This window comes from Leguminivora glycinivorella, chromosome 24 (assembly GCF_023078275.1).
Source record: "Leguminivora glycinivorella isolate SPB_JAAS2020 chromosome 24, LegGlyc_1.1, whole genome shotgun sequence".
Taxonomy (NCBI): Eukaryota; Metazoa; Arthropoda; class Insecta; order Lepidoptera; family Tortricidae; genus Leguminivora; species Leguminivora glycinivorella.
This window is the reverse complement of record NC_062994.1, coordinates 1,090,151-1,106,553: the sequence shown is the minus strand read 5'-3', so window position 1 is coordinate 1,106,553 and position 16,403 is coordinate 1,090,151. Positions and strand designations below refer to the sequence as shown.

General features: G+C 36.7%; 1 protein-coding gene across 1 annotated transcript in view; it reads right to left on the bottom strand.

Moving 5' to 3' along the window:
- LOC125238604 overlaps positions 1-16,403 on the bottom strand; it is a 49,821-nt gene that overhangs the window by 15,441 nt on the left and 17,977 nt on the right. Inside the window, exons 2-5 of the mRNA XM_048145958.1 lie at positions 6,836-6,922; positions 5,422-5,585; positions 2,748-3,593; positions 1,777-1,951 (exon numbers count right to left, since the gene is read on the bottom strand). Of these exons, the coding sequence (XP_048001915.1) occupies positions 1,777-1,951; positions 2,748-3,593; positions 5,422-5,585; positions 6,836-6,921 (1,271 nt within the window). The 5' untranslated portion in view covers position 6,922. The remainder of the gene's footprint in view (positions 1-1,776; positions 1,952-2,747; positions 3,594-5,421; positions 5,586-6,835; positions 6,923-16,403) is intronic.

Genomic DNA, 16,403 nt, shown 5'->3' with positions numbered 1-16,403 from the left:
AAATTTCATCACTGTAGTACTTATAGTTTCCGAGTAAATCGGCTGTGACAGACGGACAGACGGACAGACGGACAGACGGACAGACGGACATGACGAAACTATAAGGGTTCCGTTTTTGCCATTTTGGCTACGGAACCCTAAAAACATACAGACGACTTGATAACCGTCCTTCTTGAGATATGAGGCGACGGTTAAAAAACCTAACCTAGGGTGCCGCCAGCAGCGGGGCAGGGCCCAAGCTGCCGGTGGTTAGGGCTGCAGAGAGAGGAACCGTCGGACTATCCGCGCCGTGTCCAAGATACCGCCGCACGCATCTGGCCCTTGATCCAGCCACCTAGCGAGAGTCTCTCAAGATGGTCGAGACTCTTCGCTATTACTATTATTATACGGTGGTGACGGGTTAAGAATTTCACCACCCCCTTTCTTCCCGTGGGTGTCGTAGAAGTCGACTGTGGGATATGGGTTAAATTGTGGCGTAGGCGAGAGGCTGGAAACCTGTCACTGCAATGTCACAATTTGGATTTCTTTTAACTCCTTTTTGCCAAGAGTGGCAGTGGCACTGAAACTCAGTAGTTCATGTGCTCTGCCTACCTCTTTATGGACATTATATAGGATCATCTTATGGGATACAAGCGTGATTATATGCATGTATGTATGTATGTTATTACTTTAATTAATCGTGGTGCTTTTATCGGTTTATGCGCCTGATGCGCCCGATAACATTTTAATACATAATTTAGTTACAATAGTAACACATTTTATATGTGAAAAAGATTAAATTATAAATTAATCATTTATTTTCAGCAAATACTCCTTTTAGTTCAGATGCTCAAGGCCGTGGCCCTGACTAAATACTATAGCGCATGTCAAAATAAGGAACAAATCAAATTAATTTATGGCGCAATATCTACTTTTAAGAACTCTGACGCTTATCATGGTTGTTTTACATGTGTTCTTCAATATGATATTCGTATTTGGGGAAATGTACAACTAGATTATGGGTTATTAGGAAGATTATATGTAATGTACGGATAGTTTTACGTTATTGTTAAAATAGGTGGAGGGTAGATATTTAACCGGCCTTGTCAAATAAATGGTTTTTTCTGTACGGACGTGTTTTTACTGTGCTCTTGAAATCCTGCAGCTTACAAGGACTGTGGCATTCTACATACGCACTTAGACTTATTATGTTTATCAGCAACGGGCCTTGCTTCACAAATGAGGTCTCCAATAAGTCACTTATTGTGATTATCAAACAACTAAATTTAGTTGGAAACAGCTTTTGTATGCAGGGTGGCACAGCCGAATGGCACAAACGCTCACGAAACGAAACGCTCGTAGATATCTATCTCTATCGTTGGTGCGTATTGGCGCGACAGAGCCAGACTACCTTTCGCGGCGTTTCGTTTTCGTTTCGCGTCGCAGAAATGCCATTCGGCTACGGGGTCAGGTAACTTAACATTTACCTTTACTTTAGCAATTCTGACGCTTTACCACGGATATGTTGCTTGTGTTCTACAATATGGGACTCGTATTTTGGGAAATTTACAACTGCATTATAGATTACTAGCTTTTGTGCGCGGCTTCGTTAGCGTTAGAAAGAGAAAAAAGTAGCCTATGTCACTCTCCATCCCTTCAACTATCTCCACTTAAAAAATCACGACAATTCGTCGCTCCGTTTTGCCGTGAAGGACGGACAAACAAAACAGACACACACTTTCCCGTTTATAATATTAGTATGGATTTAATAAAGGTATTATAGAATTGTGGACTTACCATTTATTATGTTTATCAGCAACGGGCCTTGCTCCACAAATAAGGTCTCCAATAAGTAGGTACTCCTTGCTGCTCGGGTGTTTGAGGTCGTGGTCTTTTGAGCGGTTTCGCAGGTTCGTGACCAGTGCCGGTACGTTTATGTACATATCGTCGTCTGTCTTTAGGATGTAGCGGACTGAAATAAATAAATAAATATTGGGGACACCTTACACAGATCAACTTAGCCCCAAACTAAGCAAAGCTTGTATTATGGGTGCTAAGCGACGATATACATACTTAAATAGATAAATACATACTTATATACATAGAAAACATCCATGACTCAGGAACAAATATCTGTGCTCATCACACAAATAAATGCCCTTACCGGGATTCGAACCCGGGACCGCGGCTCAGCAGGCAGGGTCACTACCGACTGAGCCAGACCGGTCGTCCAAAATGATAAATGTTAAAATTGAATTTAGGAAATGTTAAAATGTACAAATAAAATTGAATTAATTAAAGACAATCAAATTTTGGCACTAATAAAGGGTCGAAATATAATTTTAAACCATCGCACGTACATTTAAAGTTTTTCTCAGTACAGATGGTGTTTTTTTACGCACTAGTGCGAGAAGTGGTTCATTATAATGCCAGGTCGAAACTTCGGAGGCTCATCTGTACTGAAAAACGTCGTACAATACACGTGCGAAAAGGAAATTGGAAACGAGTGGCGATAGATTAAAACACGACCGAAGGGAGTGTTTTAAATCGACACGACACTTACTTTTTTACGCACTTGTATCGTAATGTACTATTAAGTGTTATGGCTTGTTGATGATTCAACCACCAACGTGCAACGTCAAGTTTTAAAAAGGCACGCGCTTTATGAAGACAATGTCTCTACATTTTTCAAATTTGTCGCCCTTTTTAGTGCCAACTGGATAATTAGGTAATTTATGAATAAAAACAATAATTAAATAGGCACTTACCGCTTTCATTGCACTTATTTGTAACCCACTTCAACATCATAATCGATTTCAAAGTGAGATTGTTATAAGAATCAATAAAGCCCTCCTGCAAAACATCGCCATACTTTTGTACTTCGTCTTCTATCTTACTCTGTACTTCTGTGTCATTCTCATTACTTGGCAAACCAAGAAGGAACAAGAGTTTGAAATCTGGTTCCCCATCTATCTTAAAGTCTTCTTTAACTTTAACATCATCTTCTTTAAGAAAATTCTTATCTCTTAACATATTAAGAACTTTATCTAAATTAGTATTATCTTCGTAACCTTTCGGAGGTATTTTCATAACGTTGCTCTCGTAATCGTAATTATAATCATTATCTTCACCTAATTCTTTATTCATATCAAACTCAGGTAGCATAACATCATCTTCGAATCTCTTTTCTTCAGGTACTTCAGTTTTCTCTTCATTTTTATCAGCTAGATCTTTTTGAAGAGCCTTAGCTAACTCAGGCAGCAAATGTTTGAAGCTGCTGATATCTCTTTTAGTTTTCTCACTACTGTTTTGACTATCTAATGGGTACAAATCGTAAGTGTAATTGTAATTTTTATATTTTTCCCTAGTTTCGTTATATATTTTGGATAATTGTAAATATGTTTTGTAGTGACCCCAGGTTTCTCTGATGGCTACTCGTCTGTCGAAGTGTGTGGTGGAAGAGCATACAATGATGAGGAGGAAGAGGTTATTTTTCTTGTTTGTGTGAGGGGGGCAGATGTGTTTGGGTTCGTGTATGGTGGTCACGTTGTTCGGTTGAACGTATATTTTAGTGTCACGGTTTGTGTTAATGGACCAGCCTGCGACGGCAGCACCTGCAATACAAATGATGGAATAAAATGTCCAAAATAGTAAAGTATTTGTTTAGAAAAACTATAAATTAAACTTCAGAGAGCTTGAAGTGTTTGCCACTTTGGCATTGGCAAACAAAAAATTAGTTTAAGTAACTTGATCCCTTTACACGAATAAGAAGAAGAATTAAACTTATAAGGAAGAATTAAACTTATAAGGAAGAATTAAACTTATATTAATAATGATAACAAACAATGGCAGATCGGGAACACTGGTCTATACAGTAGATTTAGAAGTTAAACTTTATCATCAAATAATGACCCCGAAGTTAAAATGTATACAACGTGTTTCACTTAACACTAAAAACTGTTTATTCAGAATCGAGAGTAGAATCGATTGAGCTATATCTTGATGGGGGTAATATATATTTTTTCAGTTTGTATTATTAGTTATTTTTCACGTGCCCATTCTACAAATACGTAATACAACATTGTGCATATCATATTGCTAGAGGTTGTATACCTTTTTCAGTACTTAGGGGTATTAATAATGGCTGGTTACTCGGACGATTAAAGTTTATCATAAGTCATAACTAGAGAGCGGATTTCATGTAGCGATTTAAATATTAATATGGATATGACTCGCATAATTTATTATTTTTTCTACACACAAAAAAATTATAAAAGTAAAAGCCTTTTTGGATGATTTTGTGAATATTAAGCAAAAATAGTAATGATAATAAAATTAATAAATAAATAAATGTTTGTTAATTTTTGATAATTTATTTATATACGTTCTTGTAAAAACTTCTATATTACGACTCAAAGAATAGAAAAATCAAAATAATTCGCTTCCTGAATACAAACTCCTTTATTTAGAATAAAATACTTACTAATAAAATACTAGTGATTTACAAAAATAACTACATTTAAAGAAAAATTACACTTACAAAAAATAACATTAATTTAATCTAATTAGTCAGCGAAGTTTGCGGTGTGCGATGTAGATGCGATAGATTGTAAGACCTTATTATAATCCACATGTCATGTAATTAAAAAATTGCACTAATCATATCCATATTAATATTTAAATCGCTACATGAAATCCGCTCTCTAGTCATAACAAATTGAACTCGTACCTTTAATTACAACCTTGTCACTTTGAATGTTGGATTTAAATTTGCTTACTGCGTCACCTGTTCAATTTGATGTTTACTGTGACAAAGCTTGCTTTACAGTGACATAGTTGTTTATTGGTAAACCTTATGTCGTTGCAGTAACGTACACAAATAAATAGTTTTAAGGTTTATGATGGTAGCTAGCAATTATTTTATTGGGTGTAGAGTTAAAAGTCGAGTAGAGATGTACAGAAAATTAAAAATTCAATTTAAAAAAATAATAATCATTAGATTAAAAGATGAATATTCTAGACACGTTTAGAAAAATATAAATCAGTTGGGGTGTCTGTGGTTTTGAGTGATACCGGAAACACGGTGTATAACAAAGAACAAAGCAACAATTTTAAACTTTTAAACTTACGGTGGCTGAAAAAATGAACCAGGTTATATAATATTGATATTTAGGGTTTAAACATAGAATGTAACTTGAGTTGCAGGCGTCCATATGTTACGGTGACAGCTTTCCATCAGGCGGATCATATACCTATTTGCCACCGACGTGGTATAAAAAGCAAACATCTCGCCAAGATAATCTAGCAAAGGGGAATTCATTTTAAAGTACAGAAAAACCTCTACAGCTTACATTCACAATTTGTTTTTGGAAAGCTTGTGGAGAGTGGTAAATGCTTTTGATTCGAAGTTTGATTCGCGCTTAATCCTAATTTTACTCTTACCTTTAAACATTTGGTCATTGGCCTTATTATAAACTGGTATGTAGAGCAGCACGCAGAACATAATCATGGCCATGCAGAACAGGAAGAACTTGGCCAGGGCGGTGACCGTCGCCCTGCGCGTGCGCGGCTCCGGCGACGGCGATCTCTGCGTGCGAGTCGCATACCTGCACAATATCTTCATTAACACTGCTTTCTACGTCATTTTATATGTCCCTAAAACCATCGTCTGTTCCTACATCACTGTCATTGCCATTATAATTTGTTACACTGACATTATCAATATTATGATAATTATCATTGTATTTATTACAGTCAATGTCAGCCCTACATTTAACATTTATATCACTAAGTTTGTTGACATTTTCATCCTTCCTTAAAATTAAAGTGAATGTCAAGATCGTCTTTTGCTTGAATGTCATCATCAACATCATTTGCATTATTTTAAATTCAAAATAAAAAAAAGCGGTAGAGATGGCCCTATTGCTTGAAAAATTGGTTTAAGAGCGACAGAGATAGCAACATAGGTGGGAAACGCGTCTTATTTATGCTCAAGCATGTATTTAAGAGCAACGGAGTACAAATTATTAAAAATCTTTAATAATGACATGATTTTTTTCTTTAGCAATGTCGTTGTCATTCCGAAATTTGTCTGTGTCACCAAAATTACTGTCCTTGTCACCTCTACCTTTGACATCTATATCATCAAAATGATCGTCATTGTCACGATCGTCTTTAGTGTCAGTATCATCGAAATCATTTTAAATACTGAAATTCAATTGAAAAAGATCGACAGAGATATCATTTTGCTTAGAAAACGCGTCCGATATATCTGCGCGTGCGCGGCTCTGGCGACGGCGATCGCTGAGTACGAGTCGCATACCTGCACATTGTTTCCTTCATCAGTTTAGTCCCTAAGTTCATGTTCTATTTCTAAATTAGGATCTCTGTCATTGTCGTTATCATTTGTTACACTACAGTTTTCATTCATTGTTACCTCAATTTCATTACGAGTATCACTGTCATCGTCATTTTCTTTATCATTGAAATTATCATCATTAAATTTGTCATTGTCACGATCGTCTTTTGTTTCAATCCAAAAAGAGAATAGGGTATAATTAATTTATCCGCAAACACACACAAAACAGGAAAACCTACAAGCAGAAAGTGCCACAAAATGGTATAATCTAGAACTTTTACTTGGACAACATTACTGTCATTATCATCCCTAAATTTGTCAACCACATCACCAAAATTGCTGTCATTGTCTCGATTGTCTTTCGTTTCAGTGGCATCTCGCTCTCGACTCTCTTCTTTAACCTTTTTAATCAATCTATCATCATCAGTCATTATCGCGAATTCCCAAAATTCTCGCACTTGTATAGTAACTGTTTTTTTATTGTGTTTTCTACATTACCTGTTGTAGAGTATGGGGCTATCATCGCTGTCGCGTCCCGACGAGTAGTACCTTTCTTCGTAGTCCTCGTCGTGCGCATTGGCCATGCTGGAACAGACAGACACACATACATCATCAACGTCATATCAGCCCTTTATTGCTCACTGCTGAGGCCTCTCTTCAAGTACGCCGCTTAGAGTTTTAAATGATTCACGGTTATAAATAGATATCATACACGAAAGAAAAAACGACAAGGCCCACTGGTGGCCGAGCCGGGAATCGAACCCGGGTCTTCAGCTTACGCGGCTAACGTCTTTACCACTAGACCACCCGCCCGCCGTGGTACCCGACGAAATTTATATATAGTAATTGTAGTAAATAATAATTTATATATAGTAGTATTAGTTCTTAGGGAGGAACTTTTAATTAAATCAGTCGGTTATTCAGTAGAATGAAATATGAAACCAAAATTAAATACAATTTAATTGAAGAAAATACGAATACAAGTACATTTTCAATATTTGAATTAAATTTATGATTAAAAATCTGAGAGCTAGTATTTAAGTTTGTAAGATGTTAATCGAGCGAGCGTCTATGGCCAAATAGGCAGAGTTTCGGTCCTCGCAGGCTGAGGAAGGGGTCCCGTCGGGTGGTCGCGTTGCCTCGTCAGCAGTTTGCAGACATTGTAGCTAACACGGCCTCTCCTGACATGCAGCGTCCTCGATGCAGTTCTTGAGTTGTCTTGGATCCAGCTCCAGGGCTGCTTCAGAGTCTGGGCTCTTGTCATCTGCGGAGTAAACACATACGTTAATACATTAATACATCAAAATGTGCTCTCCGCATTGAGCACACATCGTGGTCTGTTGACCAATCCACCTCTCGTCCACATCATTCGCATTGAGCACACATCGTGGTCTATTGACCAATCCACCTCACGTCCACATCATTCGTCTAAATAATTATCATCCAAGAATATTCCAATGCCATAAAGGCCACACACGAAAATACCCTCATCGATGCCACGGCGGGCCTTACACGATAATCCCCACATCGATGCCACAGCGGGCCTTGCACGATGTCAATACAGTATTCCGATGCCACACTGGGGCCTTACACGCGAATACACACACATCGATGCCACAGCGGGCCTTGCACGATGTCAACACAGTATTCCGATGCCACTGGGGCCTTACACGCGAATACACACACATCGATGCCACTGCGGGCCTTGCACGATGTAAAAACAGTATTCCGATGCCACACTGGGGCCTTACACGCGAATACACACACATCGATGCCACAGCGGGCCTTGCACGATGTTAACACAGTATTCCGATGCCACTGGGGCCTTACACGCGAATACATACATCGATGCCACAGCGGGCCTTACACGATCTCAACACAGTATTCCGATGCCACAGCGGGTCTTACACGCGAATACAAACAACGATGCCACAACGGGTTTCCACAATAAACCATAAACTGTACTGTCTGCACTGGGACCACAGTGGCTACTACTTCTCTGTGTAGAAACGGAGTCAACTTCTGAAACAATCAACTAGGCTTTAAAACTGCCGATTTATCTCTGCTGTCTTCGATGCTAAGCTAATGTTTTCTTTCCGTTCGGCCGACCTGACCATTTCTAAAATGTGTGTTGCTTTAATGTAATTCGTTAATAAAAACAAAACATCCCTTCTCAGTTCTCAGTAAAATTACAGGAAAACATTGCTTGACAAATCTTTCTCAAGTAAAATCGATCAAAATAAATGTTTTGTTCCATACCAACACAAAAACTTATTTTGCCTCTGCATGATCTATACGCCAAAGCACACCTACATTATCATCAAATATCTGGTAGCAGAAATCAATTACCACTTCAAAAATGCATCATCATTTAAATCTTAATGGTGTTCACTACCCTATAAGTTACTTGATTAGGTATTTCCATCCGTTTTCGAATAAAGTGCAGAAAAATCATACATTTGGTCAGTCTCAACACTCAACCAAAATAATTTTATTTTTTCAAAACTAATTAAATTATTCTCAATAGACGTAAGATAACCATGATCAAAGTCATGATACTCATGATAGCATTAAGTATCAGGTACTATCCAGCGATAGCTTACACCAAATTGAATTCATCTATTTACGAAATCATTTCATTTTTCAATTAAAATCATACTCGATTTGCGAGACATTAAAATAATTATCATCAGAACCATTCTCAATGGTTAAACAAAAAGATATTAAATTTTTCAGTAATTGTGTCATCAAAACTTCAATAAGCATTCAAATTTTACTATGTTGCTCGACACTTGCTTTTATGAGATTTATTATAAAATCGTTAACTCTCACACTACCATTTTGAATAGGATTTAATTTGAATTCCAAATACTTGCTACCTTATGAAAGAAACACTCCCAATAGTGTCACATCCGCGTAAAATTACTTGAAGATTCTATTTTTAACCGGTAGGTACCGCACTCAGCTCTAATCAGTCCAATATTTATATTTTGTACACTTTGTTCTACTAAGGAAGTAATCTGAGCATTTGTTTAAACAAACATTTTTTTCGTTCGTCTCCGAAGAACAGCTTGTTGATTAAGTTTGAGCTGCGTAGTCGATTTGTTACAATGTGTTACATAGTTAACATGGGAACCACAGACCAAATCGGTTAAGTAGGTAAGTTTACTGAGAAACGCGATGAATGTACTCAGTGTCTAACTACTTCATAATTATTTAAGACATTTCTATGTACCGTTATGTACTTGCAGATAAAAGTGATATAATTAAAATTACGGCGTACTGTACTTGTCAGAAGAGTGCGTAGATGGAAACCGAAAAGTAATTGGTGACTGTGCAAGTACGTATGCACATAAATACATAAAATCTTTCGAAATTTTTACTGGACTTGCAGCATGGCCGCATACGAAGAAAATGAGATAAATAAGTAGAAAACATGACGGTACTAAAGATCAACAAAGATCAAAATCCATTGACAATCAATCTTTCTCCACGAGCGAAACGCATTTTACTACGTCTTTCATCTGTACTTTCTCACAAATATATTAAAATCATAGACTCTTAAACCAGCTTACATTTCAGTTTACTGTAGTTTGGTAACACACCATTTATGATTAAAGACTATAGACATACTTTTAAAGTTTCAAACCGTTAGCAATCTCCATTTTATCGTCAAATTTCTCTGTCTTAACTCAATACAATTTCGCGATCGTCGAACATGTAATGAATTGAAAATCATAGCGACATTGTTTTATGTTTTAGGAACAGCTCACAATTTCATTGTCAAACTTTAGTAGACTTGAAAGTAATGAAATCAAAGTAATATTTAAATAATCACAAATCTCTCAAACCCTTTCGTAGTAGTCCATAGCGGCAACATACGTTGAGCTTATAACAAAAACTCATCTCTTTCGTAAAAATTACGGTTCAAAATCAAAAGACTAACAAGGAATGCCAAACGGTTAAAGAGTTACCTTTTTTGCATCAATATAATTTCTGTAACTCTGTGTATTAAATACCGGATGTATTTATAACTACAATCCAATCTGTATTTGGCACTAGAAAGTTGCTATCCAAATCAAAAGCTCACACTAAGTACTCAATTCTATTATTAGATTCAGTTGCACTTGAACTTGACAAAAACTCTACATTGTTGTGGAAATCAACATAACGTTTTAAGTGACTGCTCCTCGTATTACATTGAGAATACTTTAAGGCGCAATAATCTCATTCAATGACAAAATACTAACTTGAGCTTTTCAACATACTAAGTAAATAACCGTAATCAAGATTTCAGCACTGACTTCATACTAATGTGACGCCCTTTTCAGATTAATTAATCCATCGCAACTAGAAGTTATACTCGTACTTTATAGAGTTAACTGATGTTACAACTATTACGAGATCTTAATTTAATTTATCAATGCAATTTCTAATGCACTCATTACATTTTAAGAGTAATCTGATAATCTCACATGACTATTTAATGCATCGTTACGTCTGTCACTGATTTTGCGAATACCAAAATACAAATAATCACACCTCGCAATAGCATCACATTAACACTGAGATCAACATAAAGATAATAATGATTTGATCTCACCGGGTGTTCAGTAAGACGCTCCATCATGTCCGCTGAAGCCACTCGCAGCGGAATCGCTCAGGATACTGCTGTCTGGTCCTGCGGCTGCGCCGTCCAGGTGCACGCCAGGAACCAGGTCACACAGGCTGGGGTAGTAGCACGCCCCTCCTACGTCAGTGCCAGGGTAGCTCAGGATCACCGCCGAAGTTGCTTCCAATCCATCTATATTAGGGAAAGAAGCTGGCGAAGACGCACGCTCTCGAGAAAAACGTTTTTCATTTCCCATGAATTCACAACGCACAATCTAATCAGAAATGGCAAAAAGCGGTTTCATATTGGCGTTCTATCCCTGCTTCTGATATTAGTTCTTAGGGAGGAACTTTTAATTAAATCAGTCGGTTATTCAGTAGAATGAAATATGAAACCAAAATTAAATACAATTTAATTGAAGAAAATACGAATACAAGTACATTTTCAATATTTGAATTAAATTTATGATTAAAAATCTGAGAGCTAGTATTTAAGTTTGTAAGATGTTAATCGAGCGAGCGTCTATGGCCAAATAGGCAGAGTTTCGGTCCTCGCAGGCTGAGGAAGGGGTCCCGTCGGGTGGTCGCGTTGCCTCGTCAGCAGTTTGCAGACATTGTAGCTAACAGTAGTGTAACTGTAACTACTTGAAAAAATAACAAATCAAAAAATATTCAATAAAATAATTAGATTTGTTCCCTAGTTGGATTCACGATTAGTTTCATTAGACTTATATTGACCGGGATATAGACTGTGATTTCCTTTTGGATTTTTATTGAGGTAATCACTGTTTATATCCCGGTCAATGTAAGTCTTACGCCACTTAGGTTGGATACAAATTAACCACGTGAAATTTATCTTAATAAGTCGAGTCGAGAGTAAATGAAGAGATTGCACGACCAAACACAGATGTTAAGATTAAGAACAGGCCGCTCAGCGACAGACCTGCTTAGTTTTGTACCTATTTGGTTGGTTAAACAAAACATGTAAATCAGAAAATGTACAAATGATTTGTCTACGTTTTTTTAAATACCTAAAAGTACAGAGAATAGATAGTTTTTTACTCGCGTATTAGCAAAAGAAAAAAAAAGTAATTTCTAGATTTTGGTCATCTCTTGATGCCTCTTAAAATTTGTAACCCGATAGCCACCATCAGGGTTAGCACATGATTGCCTCGAGAGTATGTCGCCGCGAGATAGACTACCCGTCCTTATGTCATTAATACAGTTAGATGAAGACGTGTCATCTATCTCGCGGCGACATACTCCCGCGGCAATCATGTGCTAGGCCCACAGTGAGGCGCCTCACTACTCATAGCATTGTAATAGGCAATCAGGGCAATAAGTGCTATAAGTAGGTATGTTCCCGGAACGCATTCACGATTAATTTAAACTGCACACGTTGCAATTGCATGTGATCTGTTGCATAAACATTTAAAAAAAAAAATTGTAACCCCCGACGCAAAAACGACGGGGTGTTATAAGTTTGACATATCTGTCTGTCTGTCCGTCTGTCTGTCTGTTTGTCTGTCTGTCTGTGTGTGTGTGTGTCTGTCTATGGCATCGTAGCTCCCGAACGGATGAACCGATTTAGATTTAGTTTTTTTTGTCTGAAAGCTGAGTTAGTCGTCAGTGTTCTTAGCCAAGTTTCATGAAAATCAGTCTACTATGTAGCAGTCGGAGGTTTTTCCAAAATTTTAATTTTGTGGTTAGGTTATCAGATAACCAAGATCCATATATTGTTAGTTAAACAGAACACTTAAAAACTATTTTTATATTAAAGGAAAAATTTACGCTTCCGGATTGCAAAAATGGTGCGGGTTCAAGTCCCGCCGGAAGCGTAAATTTTTCCATTTTTTCCTTTAATATAAAAATGTTTAGAATCGTTAGCAGACGTTTCTGCTTAATAAAAATTAACTTAAAAACTATATTAGTAAACTACCTAACTAAATACCTAAAATTAAAATTAAATTTTTTTGGCTGTGAGACATGTGTCGATATATCGGCGAAGAACATCCGAATCCCACCTCTCTGCTATCATTCTCCGAATACTATTTGATAATATAATAATGCACAGGGCTGTATGTTAGACATAATATATCCCAATTTGCACGCATTGGCTTTCTGGGCAAACAGCTTCGATCTACAGGGCGTCTGAGAACAGTCCCTCGTCGCATGGCACTTTCAAGAAAGAACCCTCGAGTCATCGGCCCTACTTACTACGAGCACTTACCTGCCGATCTGAGAAATGAGCCATGTGACGAAGCATTTAAGCGCAGATTGAGAAACCTTTTCTTTAACTAAAATGCGCGTTTTCCAGAGGTAAGAGGTAAAAAATATAAGTACGGTACGTTAAAGTCTGGCGTCCACTAGGCGCGCCGAGTCGAGCCTCGTTAATTTGCTTTCTGCATTTCTTATGTGTGACTGCGTCCATCTTCTGGGCGTGCTCACTCCATCGTAGGCCACGTCTTTGCCTTTGGCTAGGCTGTGGCCAAGAGTAGGCCCATTTATAATTTAAAAAGAAATGTATAACTCGATTCGACGCGGCTCGATTCCGCTTAAGTGGATTCCAGGCTTAAATCACCATCAGATTAGAGTCTATTATCACATCAAATGACATTGTATTATTAAAGTTCATTGCCCTACATCATTTACGTCAAGTATGTTGTATTGTATATTTAGAATACAATTACGGACTCTATAATGACTTTAAAATAGAGTTTAAAATCAATTAACAGTAATAATATAGCGTATTTTGCTATTGAATTTTGATCGCCACTGATTTCGAACTTCCTTCTTTCCGCAGTTGTATTGTAATGTATATTGTTATATGTTGGATTCGAACCTATGACCATAATTGGCTTAGCAGGCAGGGTTACGGTACGCTCGTTTTTGCAATAAGGTGTAAAATAACTTGTATTTCATACGTTTAAGTCTGTTTAGAATGAACGAACGGACAATGAGATGACATTATTCGGCATTTGCATCTATTCCCGTCGTACAGTTTTTGATTCATCATGGGCATATGTGGTGTGTGAGGTATGTACTTACATATCCAAGTACATACCTCACACTCCACACATAACTTGAATGAGCTTGAGAGAAATAACAACAAATTACCCGAGGCGAGAACCAACATAACACGAACTGTGACTCTTTAGAAACTATACGTAGTCGAATACTGGTTGAATGTAATTCTTAATTTGAATTTTATAAGCATTCAAATTAAGACTGGCTGGTTAGAAAAAGCGGACGTACATAGAAATAGTAAGGTGCATGAGCTGTTTTGATGTTCGATATTTGAAATGAGAAAAAATATTATTGGATCATCCTAGTTATGCTGGAGCGTCAAAATTGAATGAAAGAAAAAACGTGATCGCGTTGTCTAGGCATTTGAGCTCAGTAATATTTATAGGTATTGTTTTAAAAACTTAAATATAAAATACGCATAAATATTTATAAAATACAACACGCATTATAAATAATGCATTTATTGTGCTAAATTCGATATGAGTTTAGTAGCCTATTCCATGAAGAAGTCTAATTGGCTGGGGCAAATGGGTCTTTTTCTGAGGTAATGTGCAGAATTATGCACGGAAAACTGAGTACAATGCTTTAAACGCCGAAAAAAATAATCGCAACACACGAAATACAATGCGTTTGTACGGGAACAGCCCGTGAAATACTCCAACTATGTACTTTGGATGTATACCTAGTAGTTATAATAGTGTATAGTAAAATATGCACGTGTGTGAGAAAAGTGTGGTACACAGACACACACACACACCTTTCGTCTAATAGAAATATAAGGCATTATGTTCACCATTTGTACTTATTTTTTTATGTGCAATAAAGAAAAAAAAAAATTTTTTTTGAAGTCGGTTAAAAATTAGCACTCAGTTCTCACAAAAGGAAAGTGAAGTGTAACTGGCACGACGTGTGCTAACTAAAGAATTCCTCGGGGCGTGGGTGTCCTACTTCCGAGCTAGACTTAAGCTTAGATATGAAAATATCTTTTTCTACTCCCGTACTGTTATTCGTGAGTTACAAGGTCGTACATAGAACTTTAAAACCCTACATAAAAGATGTCAGGACAAGTCTATCTAGTCTAAACCCTGAAAACATTTAGTAGCAGTAGCACGATATAGCTGTTACAGTTCAGTAAATACATTGCTACCAACTTAACAAACCAATTCGCAGAGTCGAGACTCCTTCGTTTTCTGCTGCGTTCATTGGCGAGGCGTCGAATCGCATTCAAATGTATGAAAACTCGATTCAACTCGGCTCGATTCGTCTTAGTGGCCAGGCTTCAAAGAACCATACCATAGACAGTTTTATTTTCATGTTTGCACTCAAACTGCATAATCAAAATGGTAGGCGGTCCACCTAGATAACTAAGATGACTGAAAGTAGGTATTTGTTGAATTTATAATTTTCTTTCAAAATAAGTGCTTGGTCGTAGAAAAAGTATTGTATGCAACGGTGTTTAACTGAGTCAAAAAATGCTCGTGGCGTCTTTATTAACAATTTTCGGCTTCGCCTCAAATTGTTACCCACGCCACTCACCTTTTTTGACCTCTTTTAACCACCAGTTGCATAAAATACTATTAATATTGAGGAGTACGTTGTATAACTCGAAAATTTAATTTTTTTTATCAATGGGCTAGTTTCCTATACTTAAAATAAAATATTTTATGCAGTGTACGAAATAAAGCACCACATAATTATAAGAAAAATATGGACAGTAGTTATGTTTTAATCATAATTTCTATTTAATAAGTCAAAGAGAAAGATATACTGGTAAAGTAAATTAATTGACCGTGACGTCACTCCTCAGTATTTCATAGTAATTCCATATTAGCAAATCGTTTTGACAGTTCTTAAAGAGAAGTTGATTTGACTAGTAGGAAACTAGCCTATTATCAATATTATCATAGACAAAATATACTTAAAATAGTATTTTCAGAGTCAAAAAAGACTACTGGTGTGGGTAACAATTTAAGGAGAATCCGAAAATTGTTAATAAAGACGCGTTGCCTTGGTTACAGAGCCAAACAATGCGTTTTAATTTTTTTCGTTTTCGCAAATTTTATTATTATTTTTAACTCAAGTTAACTGGAACGCGCCTCTTTTATATATTTGATCGCCAGTGTCCGAGGTGTAACTCTACTGTGTTTTATCTTGGGATATCATTTATTTATTTATTTCGTGAAACAAACAGCATGCAATAACACAAAATATAAACAATATGAATAAAACAATGGAGCCAAAACAGTTTCCACTAGTAACTTATACAGAAATGCTCAAAGGGAAATTCATTAAATAAAGAAATGAGCATTTCTTTTTTTTTTTTGCCACTTTAATGAAATGTGATATTTTTGAAAAAAAATTGGTTGTCTGTAAAGTCGGTTTACGGACGGTAGTTTAACGTGATAACGTCAAACATTACAGTAGTATA